At 37.6% G+C, this 16,666-nt stretch overlaps 1 protein-coding gene across 1 annotated transcript in view; it reads right to left on the minus strand.

Moving 5' to 3' along the window:
- Positions 1 to 8,248: 8,248 nt before the first annotated feature.
- Positions 8,249 to 16,666, minus strand: part of LOC119055488 (phosphatidylinositol-binding clathrin assembly protein-like) — a 56,338-nt gene continuing 47,920 nt past the window's right edge. The window contains exons 15-16 of the mRNA XM_053664499.1: positions 9,474 to 9,580; positions 8,249 to 8,428 (exon numbers count right to left, since the gene is read on the minus strand). Of these exons, the coding sequence (XP_053520474.1) occupies positions 8,332 to 8,428; positions 9,474 to 9,580 (204 nt within the window). The 3' untranslated portion in view covers positions 8,249 to 8,331. The remainder of the gene's footprint in view (positions 8,429 to 9,473; positions 9,581 to 16,666) is intronic.

The following is a 16,666-nucleotide window of genomic DNA, read 5'->3' on the forward strand; positions in this document are numbered from 1 at the left end:
ACCCAAACACTGAGCTAAAGAAGAGGTCAGACCTGGGAAACCAGAACTCCATGCCTCGAGTTGCAGGCAGGCAGGCTGCAGCAGAAACTCTCTACTTCCTAACAGTATAAGGCCATCTTAGTGCTAGAAATAGCAATAATCTAGTTGGAGCCTCTCATGTTACAGACAGTGAAACTGAAGCCTAGAAAGAGAACAGAATGTGCCTAAAATCCCACAGCAAGTCCTGGGATAGAGCAGAAAGAGCCCCCCAAATTCATCTCTAAATCCAGTGTTCTTTTTGGCATGAAGACAGACCTGTGGAATAAAGTAGAACATCCAGAAATAGACATATACACAGGGAAATTCAGTAAATTACAAATGTGTACAAATGGGAAGAAGGGTGAGGTGAGAGGACTTGGAAATGGAGAGGGGTTGGTGACTGAAAAAGCAGCTTAGGCAGGAGATATAAGCGAGGGGAATTGTGTGGATTGCTGAAAGAATGGAGAGAGTGGAGTGGTTGGAGGACTGGAGTGGGGCTGAGTGGAAGCCTGAGGAAGGCAGACTGGGCAGGATGACTGGGGATAAAGGAGAGGCTAATGAGCTGGGGAGAGACCAGGGACTGGAGTTTGAGAGAGAAGGAAGTAAGGAGTGGGATAGACTAAATCAGAGACAAAGGATAACAAGGTCCTATTGTGGCTAGACCATTACACTGAATTCAAAAAGGAGTCTGTGTCAGTTCTGGGTCCTCTAAACACACTTAGGAAACAAATCAGGGAAATGTCAGAGTTTGAAGCTGGGAGATGAGGAGGGGCCGGAGGGGTGAAAAGGTAGCCTAGTGAGAAAGACTGGAGGGATGGGCAGGAGTGGGTAAAGTGGGTGGGGCAGTAGGAGTGAAAGAGGGGCATGACTAGAGGTCTGGAAAGAAGAGTGTGCAGTAGGAGTGAGGAGAGCAGGCAGGACTTTAGGAATGGACAGAGGGACAGACGGAGTAATTAAATGGATGGAGAGGAGAGGCTGAATGACTGACTAAAAGGATTTATTAGGGACAAAGGGGGAGGGTTGCAACCCAGTGTTTGTGAACACAGCAAACCACATGCACACTGTGGCCTGCATGCCAAGAGCCCTGAGGAAAAAAGATACCTACTAAGAAGGTCTCCTGGTGGCTAACTGGGCTCAAATTTTTAAAAACAAACAAAAACACAGAGTTTAGTAGCACTTTCTATACAAGGGCTTCTCATGCAAACTGCACTTCATGGAGAAGGCAGTGTTGATGGGAGAAACCTGGTTCATCTTATTGACACATGTAAAGAAGTACAGACCAGCAAATCTATTAGCATGTAATGAGAGTCTATTAGTAACCTGTTCCCATGGAATAAAATGAGCCTAGCTAGGATGGGAAGGTGAAAGGCATAGGTTCAGAGCAAAGCTGGGTGGCCAAAGTAAGGGCAGCTGAAGGCCAGGGTGGCAAGCTCCTGAGTGGCCTGAGGCCAGGTGACCAAAGAGCCAAGAGAATGAGTCCTTTGTTCTGAGGACTTATATAGTTGGCAGGATGGTGGTAAAAAAATGTTACATATTTACTGGCAGGTAAACATGGTGCCAGCTTTCTCAGGGGGACGTGACTACCCAAACTTAGGTATGTGTGGGGGTCTGTTACTCCGAATCCTTATCTTGCTCCAGACTGCATTTGTTCATCTTTCTTGTAAAACAGATACATGACAGGAGGCAGTTAATTAAAGTTGGGGCAGTACCCAAAGCTATTTATGACCTTCTTCTTTGGGCATTGCAGACTCTCTCCCACATTTCAGGCCTTGGGATGAAAGCACAGTTTCAAGGCTTTCCCAGACAAGGTTTTCCGAGGAAATGCTACATTGAATTCCAAGGACTTCCCTCCTTTTTTGCAAACATAGTGTTCCTTGTGATGTTGGAACACCTGGCAACACTGGACCAGGCTCAGGACTGATGAGTTAGCGGGTGACACATATCTTCCTCCTCCTCCTTGCCTTGGTTTGCTATTCATTCTGCCTACGTGATAAAAGGTGTATCCTGGCAACCAGGATGCTAGACTCTGGCCAGTAAGAGCGGCGCTGTCTCAGATTTCCTCCTATGCTATATCCTGCCTCACCTGCACCAAGCTACCTGCCTCCTGCACTGAATTGCCTCTCTCCACTATGTTTCTGCCATCTGAGCCAGCCCTTATAAAGGAGTTCCTAAACTCTTATTTTAAGCAACAGGACTGAGTCTTTCCCAATCAGAGCTGCGCAGCTATACCACCACATCAGCATCTTCGCTGACCAATCAAGAGTGGCTCCTTTCTGACCAATCAAGACAGTGCATTTTGGAGGACTCAGAATGAGAATCTGAAGTCCTCTTTTGCATGAGGAAGGACCAATCAGGGACCAGAGGCAAGGACTTCTGTCTATACAATGCACCTCCCCTCTGTCTTAGGGAGTGCACTTTCCCTTTCATGTGAAGAAAACTGCATTTCTTCTGCTGGAGCTGAAACACCCAACACATCTTGCTGGTGAAGAGTGGAACATAAAAAGAGCAGAGTAAAGCAAACCAGTGCAGAGCATACTGGACTGGACAAGAGGAGGTGGAGCAGACCAGAGCAGAGCTGTCTAGCTAGAAATGGGCCTGGCCCAAGGGCCACCTAACAGCTGTGCTGGTAAACAGCCGAACCGCTTCCAAACTGAGCTGTAATACTATTGAGCCCGGCCACGCTGCATCACAATTGAGATTTTTGCATTGAATGAAGTTTCTTTCTTCACTGCACCACAAATTTTGGATTGTTATTGGTGTTGAATTAGCGCCAATGATCATTCGTTGACAAGGAGTATTGATAGAAGGGAAAAGGGAGTCAAGGGAAGGGGAATTTAAAACCATAGAATTTTATTATAAACATCGAGTTCTTTCTGTATGGTTCTCACAATTACTAAAGTTTGAGAACTCCTCCCATAAGCCCTAGTTCTTCCTATAGACCCCTCCCCCCAGACTGATTATGTTAGTTGTGAGGTGCTATCTCATTGAGGTTTTATTTTATATTTTTATTTATGTATTCATTGCTTGATTCTTGTATGTGCCCTGACCAGGGATCAAAACTCACAGACTTGATATATTGGAAAAACACTCTTACCAACTGAGCTTCTGGGCCAGGGCTTCACTGTGGTTTTAATTTGTATCTTTCTGATGATTAGTGATGTTGAGCATTTTTTTTACATGTCTATGGGACATCTGTATGACCTCTGTGGAAAAGTGTCTATTCAGGCCCTTTGCCCATTTTTTAACTGGATTGTCTTCCTGGTGTTGAATCAAACCCTTATCAGATGTGTCACTGGCAAATATGTTCTCCCATACAGTGGGCTTGCTTTTATTTGATGATGTTTTCTTTAGCTGTGCAGAAGCTATTCCATTTGATGTAGTCCCATTTGTTTATTTTGTTTGTTTGTTTCCCTTGCCCTAGGAGATATATCGGTGAAAGTATTGCTACATGAGATAGCTGAAATTTTATTGCCTATGTTTTCTTTTTTTAAGTTTTAAAGATTTTATTTACTTCTTCTTAGAGACAGGGGAAAGGAGGAAGAAAGAGAGGGAGAGAAATACCAATGTGAGAGAATCATTGATCAGTTGCCTCTCAAACATACCTCGACCAGGGACTGAACCACAACCCAAGCATGTGCCCTGACTGGGAATTGAACCTGCGACCTTTCGTGGGACGATGTTCAAGTGAGCCACAGTGGTCAGGGCTGCCTGTGTTTTCTGCTGTGATTTTTATGGTTTCACAACTTACATTTAAGTCTTTCATCCATTTTGAGTTTATTCTTGTGTGTGGTGTAAGTTGGTGGTCTGGTTTCATATTTTGCATGTACTAGTCCAGTTTTCCTAACACCACTTATTGAAGTGACTGTCTTTACTGCATTGTATTCTCTTGTCTCCTTTGTCAAATATTAATTAACCATAAACACATGGTCTAATTCTGGGCTCTCTGTTTTATTTCACTGACCTATATGCCTGCTGTTATGCCAGTGCCACAACCAGGCTGGTTGATTACAGTGGCCTTCTAGTATAGATTGATGTCAGAATTGTGATCCCTCCAACTTTGTTCTTCTTTCTCAAGATTGCTGAGGCTATACAGGGCCTTCTTTGGTTCTGTATACATTTTTGAAATATTTGTTTTACACCCGTGAAATATGCCATTGGTATTTTAAGAGGAATTGTGTTGAATCTATAGATTGCTTTGAGTAGTATGGACATCATAATGATGTTAATTCTTCTAATCTATGAACATGGTACATGCTTCCATTTACTTGTGTCTTCCTCAATTTTTTTCTTCAGTGCCCTATACTTTTCTGGGTAAAGGTCTTTTACCTCCTTGGTTAAATGTATTCCTAGGTACCTTATTTTTTTGTTGCTATAGTAAATGGGATTGTTCTCTTAGTTTCTCTTTCTGATAGTTCATTGTTGGTGTATAAAATGCCATTGATTTCTGAGTATTGATTTTGTATCCTGCAACTTTGCCAAATTCATTTATTAGGTCTAGTAAATTTTTGATGGAGTCTATATAGGGTTTTGTAAGTGCCCATTAGTAGATGAATGGATTAAAAAACCTGTAGTACATCTACAAAACAAAATACTGGCAGCTATAAAAAAGAAGGAACTTTCCTTCTTTCCTTTTGCCATAGCATGAATGTACCTGGAGACTATTATGTTAGTGACATAAGCCAGTCAGTGAAAAACAAATACCACATGATATCACTTATATTTGTAATCTAATAAACAAAACAAACTAATGAGCAAAATAAAATCAGAGGCATAGAAACCTAGAATAGACTGACAGCTGTCAGAGGGGAAGGTGGAAGGGGCCTGGATGAAAGAAGGTGAAGGGATTAGCCAAAGAACATATATGCATGACCCATGGACACAAACAACAGTGTGGGGATTGCCTGAGGGAGTGGGAAGGCTAGGTGGAGAGAGGCAAAGGGGGTAAAATTGGGGCAACTATAATAACATAAACAATAAAATATGATTTAGAAGTAAAGTTCCAGTCTGCCCTGGCTGGTGTGGCTCAGTGGATTGAGTACTGACCTGAGAACCACAGGGTCCTTGGTTAGATTCCCAGTCAGAGCAAATGCCAGTGTTGTGGGCCAGGTCCCCAGTAGGGGGCATGTAATAAGCAACCACACATTGATGTTTCCCTCTCTCTCTTTCTCCTTCTCTTTTCCTCGGTCTAAAAATAAATAAATAAAATCTTAAAAAAGAATAAAACATAAAGTTTCAGTCAGCCTTTACCAGCAGTTATATAATGAAATATACTAGTAAACATTAAAAACTCTAAATCAATGGAGAGAAATTAGAAATGCCAGAATAAATAAATGGTTATGCCATGTTCATGACGTGGAAGTACTGATATTTTAAAGATATCTATGTCTATTTTCTCCAAATTTAATTGTAGATTCAATGTAGTACCAATCAGGTTTCTTTTTCCACAGAAATTGACCAGCTGGTTGTAATATTTTTATGGAATTCAAAGACAACCTGAATACCTAAAATAATCTTGAAAAATATGAATATACATGGAAGGCTAATACCACCTGATTTGAAGACCTACAGAAAACTATGGTAATCAAGACAATGTTTTATTAGATTAAGGAGAGAGGTTTGGATCAATGGAACAAAACAAAATAAAAAATAGACCAATAAATATATTGTCAATTGGTGTGTGCCTGTGTGTGTGTGTGTGTGTGTCTAGAAGGAAAACAAATCTTTTTTTAAAATTTTAACTTGCGAATTAATGCCATATGTGGGAATTCTGATTTAATGAAATCAAAGTCACACATATAATAATGATCTGACTCCTCACAAAAAAGACCCTGTAACCACACATACTGACTAGTTTATTGTTTCTGCGGCTGCTTTTAAAAAATCCTCTCATTATTTATATTTATTTTATTTGTTATCTCCACATGGAATTTTTATTATTCAGCCATCCCAAACATCCCTCAATTCACTGATGTCTTCTTAAAATTTTGTTTTTAATTATAGTTGATAAACAATGTTAGTTTCATGTGTACCACAGTGATTCAACATTTATGTATCTTGCAAAGTGATCACTATAATAAGTCTAGTAGTCATCTGTCACTATATACAGTTATTACTGACAATATTTCTTATGTTATATATTACATCCCCATGTTATCCACTGATTTTTGAGAAATGTACCAAGGTAACAAATAGAGAAAGAAATTTGTTTTTCACAAATGTTTCAGGAACAACTAGATAACTATATGAAAAAGTAAATCACTACTCTTACTCGTCATGAAACATAAAGATGCTGTGTAGTATTCCATCATGTAAATATACCATAGTTTTTTGATCCACTCATTTACTGATGGGCACCTGGGTTGCTTCCAGCACTTGGCTGTAAATTGTGCTGCTATGAACACTGGAGTGCGTAGGTTCTTTTGGATTGGTGTTTCAGGGTATATTGGTGTTTAGGGTATAATGTGAAATAAGCCAGACCATGAAAGACAAATACCATATGATCTCACCTTTAAGTAGAACCTAATCAACAAAATAAACAAGCAAGCAAAACATAACCAAAGATACTGAAATTAAGAATAAACTGACAGTAACCAGAGAGGAGGTGGGAAGGAAATAAAGGGGTAAAAGTGTGAGGGGTTTTCAGGAACATGTATAAAGGACATATGGACAACACCAAAGGGGGGTAGAACTGAGCGTGGGAGGTGGAGATGGCTGGGGTGGAGGGGAGTAGTGAGGGGAAAATGCGGACAACTGTACTTGAACAACAATAAAAAAAAACATCACAATGTATTTTTTAAATCTTTTTTTAACATCAATGTGTAGTTGCCTTTCACATTCCCCCCCACCGGGGACCCAGTCTGGAACCCAGGCATGTGCCCTGACTGGGAATCCATCTGGTGAACCTTTGGTTCACAGGCTGGTGCTCAATCCACTAAGCCACACCACCCAGGGCTAAAAATGTATTTTATATGGACCATAGATCCAAACATAAAAGTTAAAACTTCAGAGTTTCTAGAAAAGAATGGAGAATATCTTTATGATGTTGGGATAAACAAGTATTTCTGAAGATATAAAAAGAATTAATCATAAAAAACTTGATCAATTGAACTTCAAAATTAGAAAATATATACTCATTGAATGATACCATTAACAAAATGAAAAGGCAAGTCACAGACTAGGAGAAATTATTTCCATAAATATCTAATAGAATTAATATTCAGAATATATAAAATCTATGAATCAATAAACAAAAACAAAGAAAATCATTAAGATGGACAAAATAGTACAACACTTCAAAAGAAGATATTGAAATGGCCAATAAGTATGAGAAAGGTTGTTTACATCATGGAAATGTAAATTAAACCACATGTTATATTACTAGAAAGCCACTAGAATGCCCAAAATTTACAATATTAACAGCAGTAAATTAATATTTATTATTATTTTTTATTCTGACCAGAACTTTGAGTGCCTAGAATTCTCATACATTGCTGGTGGGATAAAGTGGTATAGTTTTAAAATTTTTTTGGCAGTTTTGTTTTAATTTTTTAAATCTCCAACCAAGGACATATTTATTGATTTTAGAGAAAGAGAGACAGAGAAAGTGAGAGAGAGAAATATCAATCAATTGCTTCCCATACATGCCCCAACTGGGGATCAAACCTGCAACCTAGGTATGTGCCCTGACTGGGGATGGAACTGCAACATTTTGGTGTATGGGATGATGCTCCAACCAATTGAGCCACCCAGTCAGGTCTTGGCAGTTTTCATTTTAGACAAACACTTACTATGTGACCCAGCCATTCTACCATTTATCTAAGATATATATCCACAATTGTCCACAAGAAGACTCATACAAGAATGTTTATAGAGCTTGTATGTGTATATCAACTTAAAATTTATTTCTAAAATGTGTATGAAGAAATATATTTTCACATAAACACAAATAGTTTATAACCAACACAAAAAACTAAATAAACTTCTAAAAGATGTACTTCAGAAAGAGGGAAATGATTCCAATGCAAAAAGAGATGGTAAACAAACATTTTCTAAACACATAGTTAAGTCTAAACAAAAGTTTCTATAAATACCAATACTTTTAATTTCACAGGTCTAAAATATTTCACCACAATAGCATACAAGTTGGTTAGAAATGCCCTTGTAATTTACAAGTGTTCTAAGGTCCTGGGGTTCCTTAAGAGGGAAAATTAAGTTTTTGAAAATTTTGAAGGATAGCTAATAAAACAAAAGAAATACAGTGTATCATCTCCAAAACATTAAACTGAAGAATCTCAAGAGGATCTAATGTTTATATTACTTGGAAGATGTGGATGAGGCTGTAGAGAGGTCATCACTTTTTTTACGTCTAAATTCAAATATTTTTTCTTCGATACTTCCACATAGATTGTCCCTGCATGAAAGATATACATATAAACCTGTCATCATTTCTCCATATTTTTCTCCACAGTTACAAAATAAATCATAAATATTACACACAAAACTCTGGCCAATCCTCTCATTGGGGGGTCAGGCCTCCTAAAACAAACATTTAGGAACCAGGGGGCCCAATACATTAGCTGTACATCATCATGAAAAGCAAAAGGTGGCCAGTTCAATTCCCAGTCAGGGCTCATGCCTGGGTTGCAGGCCCAGTCCCTAGCTGGGGGAGTATGAGAAACAACCAATCAATGTTTCTTTCACACAGTGATATCCATCTCCCTCTTTCTCCCTTCCTTCCCCTCTGTCTAAAAATACATAAATAAAATGTTTTTAAAAAGGCTTCTAGAAAACAGCACTCTGAATCAATAAACATTTGGATCATGATAATCTCCCACATGCTTCAGCTATACTCATCCATGTTACCACTGCCTTCTTTCACTTATATGCTCAATCTATTTTCTCTGTAATGCCAAACTCCTATCGTATATACATCCACTAGTTGAGATTCTCATCATTTGATACTCATTGCATACCCAAACCTTCCATCCCTGAATTAATTATTCCCTCCTTCGACTTCCCATGGTGTTTTGTGCTTTTCTATCTGTTCATATGTCTGTCTGGAATATCCTTTCCTTACTCTATTGACTCGCTATTTATTTTAAATCTTAGTATTCAACTTAGGTATCACTTCTTTGGGAAGTTGTCCTTGAAACCTCCAGGCTGAGTTACTCGCCTCACAGGTACTGATCACAGTTGGTTTTGTTGAATGAATAAAAGAACTGCTGAGTAGCTACCAGGACCCAGTTGACATTTAATGACACAAGTTTGCAGAGGACCAGGTCTGCACAGGTCTATGTCTTTCTATGATAATGAAAATGTTAGAACTAGTTTTTCTGCTATGAGAGATCAACAGTGCAAAAAAGATGTATGTATTGTAAAAACTCAGTTCTAACACTGGTCCTGCCTCCAGTGACTGCACATCTCTACCAAGGCCCTAAGGAACAACTCAAACGTACCTTATTTCTGGTTGATAAAGTGGAAATATTCTGGGCCCTAAGCCTGGTTGGTTATAAATCACGGATTGAGGTTTCACTGAAAAAGGAGATCCCACTGAAACTGGAACCTATGAATGTGAATGGAAATGAAAACAAAAAGTGAAAAGGTTTTTTTTGTTGCTTATTCTATTACAATTGTCCCAATTTTTCCCTTTTGTCCCCCTCCACCCAGCTCACCCCCCTCTCCAAAGTCAATCCCTTCTCCATTGTCCATGTCTATGGATCATTCATATCTGTTCTTTGACTAGTGCCTTACCCTTCCTTCCACCATTCTCCTCTCTCTCACCCTCCTCCTACAGCTATCAGTCTGTTCCATGTCTCCATAACTCTGGTTCTATTTTTCTCATTAGTTTATTTTGTTTATAAGATTCCAGTTATAAGTGAGGTCATATGGTATTTGTCTTTTACCAACTAGCTTATTTCACTAAGCATAATACTCTCCAGTTCCATCCATGTTGTTACAAAAGGTAATAGTTCGTTCTTTCTTTCTGCTGCATAGTATTCCATTGTGTAAATGTACCACAGTTGTTTGATCCACTCATTTACTGATGGGCACTTAGGCTGTTTCCAGCACTTGGCTACTTTAAATAGCGCTGCTATAAACTAGGGCTGCGTAAGTTCTGAATTGGTGTTTCAGGGCTCTTAGAGTATAATCCCAGCAGTGAAATCACTGAATAAAAAGGCAGTTCCATTTTTAGTTTTCCGAAGAAATTCCATACTGTTTTTCACAGTGGCTGCACCAGTCTGCATTCCCAACAGTGCACTAGGGTTCACTTTTCTCCATATCCTCTCCAACACTTGTTTGATTTATTAATGATGACCTTACATTTGTTAGAATGGCTACCATTAAGAAAACTAAAAAGTGAAAACCTAATTAGTATTTAATTTCTCTCCTAATACAATAGTACCAAGAGGACAAAGAATTCCTTTAGAGTAACCATTACATTTGATGAATGTCAACTGAAAGGAATGTTAAGTGCCAAATACAAAAAAGAGAGAAAAACAGATCTCTGAAGTAGTTGCTACTGATAATGAGTGAAGTGAGAAGACCGAAAGAATAGTTCTTGAAAGGCAGAAACTCTATGAGAAATAGAATTTCTACATATAAAGGCCAATAATTCTCATTGGAAATGGGAAGGGAAGGCTATAGGTGGACATGGAACATGTTAAATATATAATGGTGTATATGTATCTTTGATAAAATATTTTAGTGAAAGTATGTGAGTTCATACAAACATTTAAAGTTAAATGTGAAAGATGTATAGGAATTGTCCTGGTGAAAGCAGTGAGGACAAGGTAGGCACACCAGGTGAAGAGGGTGCGTGAAGCTTCATTGAGATATAATTGACAAATAAAATTGTATATGTTTAAGATGTGCAATGTCAATATGGAGATTCCTCAAAAAATTAAAATGGAACTGCTTATAACCCAGCAATTCCACTTCTGGGTATACAGGTGTGGGCAAAGGTAGGTTTACAGTTGTGAGTGAGCGAAATAACAAATAGTACATGCCACGTCCACAGTTGGATCCCTTCCTTGACAAAGTCAGGAGGGGAGGTTCAAGACTTCAAAGAAGCATTTTCCAACCTGGTGGACGTGGCATGGAGGGCATGTTTACCCCCCGAGTCAATTTTAGACATATCTAAAATGCAGAATAAGAATAGGCCCCCTGCGACAGCCTAACCAAGGCAGACAGCCAAGTTCCTGTTCAGACCAAAAAGCATAGTAACAGTAACTGCAAAAGCCAACGAATCCGAAATCACTTGCCAGCTGAAATCGCTTGTCAGCTAGAATAGTATAAAAGCTTCAGCCTTACTTTCAATAAAGGTCTTCAGAGCATCACCTGCCTTGAGTTGCATAGTTGCCTGATTTCTGCGCCGACTCCTACCTTCACCTTGAGGGGACCCTTAGACCCGCTGCGGCTGGACCGCGGCAAGTACAAATAAATGATATAATAATAAATAAATAATGCAATAATAAACCCTGTGTTTCATGTACTCACAACTGTAAACCTACTTTTGCCAGCCTCTGTCTACCCATAAAACCCCAAAACACTAGTTTGAAAGAATATATGCACCCCTATGTTCACCACAGCATTATTTACAATCACCAAGCTATGGAAACAACCCAAGTACCCATCAATTGATGAGTGGGTAAAAAAAGGTGTGGTACATATATGCAATGGAATGTTACCTGGACTTAAAAAACAATGAAACCTTACTATTTGTGACAACATAGATGGACCTAGACCATCTTATGCTAAGTGAAATAAGTCAGTCAGAAAAAGACAAATACCAAAAGATTTCACTTATACATGGAATCTAAAGAACAAAATAAGTGAACAAACAAAGTGTAAATGACTAGTAGATATAGAGAACAAGCTGATGGCTGCCGAAAGGGGAGGATTTAGAGGCTAGGAGAAAGAGTTGAAGGGATTAAGAAGTGCACATTGGTAGTTATAAAACAGCCACAGGGATGCAAATTACATCATAGGGAATATAGTCAACAATATTGTAATAACTATGTATGCTGCCAGACAGGTACTAGATATATTGGGACCATTTTGTAAAGTATATGATTACCTAACCATTATGCTGTACACCTGAAACTAATATAAAATACCACCTATGTAAACTGTAACTAAAAAATAAAATTCTAAAAAATGCACAATATGATGATTTGATATACATGTATATATATTTTAAAATGTATTCAAAAGAAAAAAGGACATTTAATGCATGACAAATATAAGGAGGTTGCACAGACCCATTAATATAAGACTCTGCCCATTTCCCACCCTCTTAAAAACTCCTAAAATAGATCCTCATTGTCTGTAGATAGTGTATAAACTCCTTGGTATGAGTAACCAAGCCTACTGCTTCTCTGTCTTTATCCATTGTTGAGGCAATGGATATAGACGTGGTCATCTTATATCTTATATCAATGGATATAAGACAATGGTTATCAAAAGTTGAGGCAATATGAAAAGTACTCATGGACAACTGGGTAAATTAGAAACTGTTCATGTTCTAAATGGCTCATGTTCTAAAGGCTAATGATTAATGTGTTGACCTGCTGAAATGTTTCAGGTGATAAGCTGCAGGAGTATGTCCTTGGCCTTCTAGGTTATCTTTATCCGAATTATCAATGAAAATGTATAACACATGTTCATTGAGCATGTGAATAACATATATTGGATGGTATAATGACTACATTAAATAGAATCAGAAAACTTAATGTTCTTGACAGTCTAGAAATAAGCTGCCAACTGAGTAAGATGAAGTTTAACAAAAATAATTATTATGACTTGCACTTGGATCCTAAAAAGTACTATGGAGGTGTTTTATACCCCCATGGGGAAGAAGAGACAAAGACTAATATAATTTTTGTTCATAGTAAGCTAAAGATTTTTAATTTATTGGGGTAACATTGGTTAATAAAACCATATAGGTTTCACTTGTACATTTCGATGATACATGATCTGTATATTGCATTGTGTGCCCACCACCCAAAGTCAAATCATCTTCTGACACCATATATTTGGTCCCCTTTACCCTTCACTACCCTCTCACCCTCTTCCCTCTGGTAACCACCATACTGTTGTCTGTGTCTATCAGTTTCATTTTTATATCTCACATATGAGTGAATTCATAAGGTTCTTGGCTTTTTCTGTCTGACTTATTTTGCTTAGCATAATATTCTCAAGGTCCACCCAAGTTGTCACAAATAGCAGTATTTCATCTCTTCTGGTGGCTGAGTAATATTCCATTGTATATACATGCCGCACCTTTATCCAGTCCTCTATCAAGGACAATTTGATTGTCTCCATGTCTTGGCCACCATGAATAATGCTACAATGAACATAGGAGTGCATATATGTTTGCAAATAAGTGTTTTTGCATTTTTTGAGCAGATACTCAGAAGAGGGGTTGCCTGGTCAAATGGTAACTCAATTCTTAATTTTCCGAGCAACCTCTATACTGTTTTCCATAATGGCTGTACCAATTTGCAGTCCCACTAGCATTGAATAGGGGTTCCTTTTTCTCCACAACCTCTGCAACACTTGTTTTTCTTGTCTTGTTGATAACAACCATTCTAACAGGTGTGAGATGATATCTCATTGTAGTTTCGGTTTGCATTTCCCTAACAGCTAGTGAAGTGGAGCATCTTCTGATATATCTGTGGGTGATTTGTACGTCTTCTTGGGAAAAGCATCTGTTCAGATCCTCTAATCATTTTTTTAATTGGATTGTTTAGTGTTGAGCTGTATGAGTTTTTTATATATTTTGGATATTAACCCCTCATTAGAACTCTTGTATGCAAATATCATCTCCCATTTAGTTGGTGGCTTTTTTGTTCCGTTGGCAGTTTGTTTCGCTCTACACAAGCTTTTTAGTTTGACATAGTCCCATTCGTTGTTTCAAATCTTATACTTAGGTCTTCATGCATTTGAATTAATTTTTGTGTTAGGGACAAACTGTAATATACTTTCATTCTTCTACATGTGGCTTTCCAATTTTCCCAGTACCATTTACTGAAGAGGCTTTCTTTTCTCCATTGTGTGATTTTGGCTCCTTTGTCAAAAATTATTTGCCCATATATATGTGTGCCCATATATATAAATAATTATTTATAATTAAAAATATGTTTATTGACTTTAGAGACAGACAGACATCAGTGTGAGAGAGAGAAACATCAACTGGTTGCCTACCATATGGGTCCCAACAAGGGATTGAAGCCACAATCTAGGTATGTGACCTGATCAGGAATCAAACCCCCAGCCTTTTGGTGTATGGGATGATGCTCCAACCAGCTAAGCCATACCAGCTAGGGCTAAACATGCGCTTTTATTTCTGGGTTTTCAATTCTGTTTCATTGGTCTGTGTGTTTGTTTTTCTGCCAATACTATGCTGTTTTGGTTATTGTAGCTCTGCAGTATAATTTGAAATCAGGCAATGTGATACCTCCAGCTTCATTCTTTTTTTTCCTCTCATATTTGCTTTGATTATTCAGGATCTTTTGTGGTTCCATACAAATCTAATGATTTTTTGTTCTACTTTTTTTGTAAAATAACATTGGGATTTGATGGGGATTGCATTAAATCTGTCTATTGCTTTGGGTAAAATGGCCATTTTAACCCTGCTGATTCTTTCAATCCATAAACACATAATATCTTTCCATTTTGTTTTGTCTTTTTCAATCTCTGTTAATAATGCTTTGTAGTTTTCAGTATATAGGTCCTTCACATCCTTTGTCAAGTTTATTCCTAGGTATTTTATTCTTCTGGTTGCAATTGCAAAAGAAATTTTTTCATTTGTTTTTATGAAATTTCATTGTTAACATATAGGTATGCAGTGGATTTTTGTAATTAATTCTGTATCCTGCAACTTTTCTGTATTTGTTTATTGTTTAAAATAGTTTTATTCATGAAGTCTTCATGGCTTTCTACATATAGAATCATGTCATCTGCAAAAAGGGACACTTTTACATCTTCATTCTCAATTTGGATGCCTTTTATTTCTTTCTCTTGCCTGAGATTGCTCTGACTAGGATTTCCAGAACTATGTTGAATAAGAGTGGTGAGAGTGGGCATCCTTGCCTTGTTCCTGATTTTACAAGAAAAGCTTTCCATTTTTCACCATTAAATATGATATTAGCTGAGGGGTTGTCAAATGTGGTCTTTATTATGCTGAGGTACCCATTTTATTGAGTGTTTTAATCATAAATGGATGCTGTATCTTATCAAGTGCTTTCTCTGCATCTATTTATAAGATCATATTATTTTTATCCTTTGTTTTGTTAGTGGTATATTACATTGATCAATTTGCATATGTTGAACCATCTTTGTGATCCTGGAATGAACCTCACTGGATCATAAAGTGTTATTTTTCAAGTGTATTGTTTGGTAGAATTTACTTATTGAAGCAATCTGGTCCTGGACTTTTATTTTTGAAGAGGTTTTTTTATGGTTGTTTCAATTTCTTTGTTTTACTGTTGTTCATGTACAGTTGTCTCCATTTCCCCATCACCACTCCACCTCACCCTCAATACTACCTCCCTTTGGCTTTGTCCAATATGTCCTTTATACATGTTCCTAACAACACTTCCCCCTTTCCCCTCCATTATCCCCTTCTCACTTCCCTTCTGCTTACTGTCAGTTTGTTCTTAATTTCAATATCTCTGGTTATATTTTGCTAGCTTCTTTGTTTTGTTGATTAGGTTCCACTTATAGATGAGATTATACAGGTTTTGCTTTTCACCACCTGGCTTATTTCACTTAACATAATGTTCTCGTCACTGTTGATCAGTCTATTTAGATTTTGCAGTTCTTCATGATTCGGTCTAGGAAGTTTATATAAGTCTACAAACTTATCCCTCTCTTCTAGGTTATTGAATTTGTTGGCACATAGTCTTTCATAGTATTCTAGTATAATCCTTTGTGTACTGTGATGTCTGTGGTAACTTCTCCTTTTTCATTTCTGAGTTGTTTATATGAAATCTTTTTTCTTTTTTCCTTAGTGAGTCTAACAAAAGATTTGTCAATTTTATTAATTTTTTTAAAGAACCAGCTCTTTGTTGTATGAAATTTTTGTATGGTCTTTTTGTTCTTTATCTCATTCAATTCTGCTCTAATTTTTATTCTTTCCTTTCTTCTGCTGACTCTGGTTGCTTTTGTTCTTCTTTTCCTACTTCTTCAAGATGTGATGTTAGGTCATTTACTTAGTATTTCTCTTGTTTCTTGAGATAGGGCTGTAATGATATAAACTTCCCTCTTATCATAGCTTCTGCTGCATCCCAGAAGTTTTGATATGTTGTCATATTGTCATTCTTATGTGTCTATATATCCTTTGATCTCACAATTTATTTCTTCTTTGACCCAGTCATTTTTAGTAGTATGTTTTTCAATCTTCACATATTTGTGGGTTTCGTTCCTTCCTTTTTGCAGTTGATTTCTAATTTAAAAGTAAGCTTAAGTTTTAAGGTTAAGCTTTCCTGTACTTCCTCCTGTATTTCCTGCCAGAAATTTAGAAGCAGCTCCCAGCTATCTTCAGTATACAGGGCTGCCACATCTGCAGGACAAAACAATGGGCTAGGGTAAGGTACCAGGACTTTTTCCCTTACAAACCAGTGCAGCTTAGAAATCATTAAAATTG

This window comes from Artibeus jamaicensis, unplaced genomic scaffold (assembly GCF_021234435.1).
Source record: "Artibeus jamaicensis isolate MK-2021 breed Jamaican fruit bat unplaced genomic scaffold, CSHL_Jam_final contig_374, whole genome shotgun sequence".
Classification (NCBI taxonomy): Eukaryota; Metazoa; Chordata; class Mammalia; order Chiroptera; family Phyllostomidae; genus Artibeus; species Artibeus jamaicensis.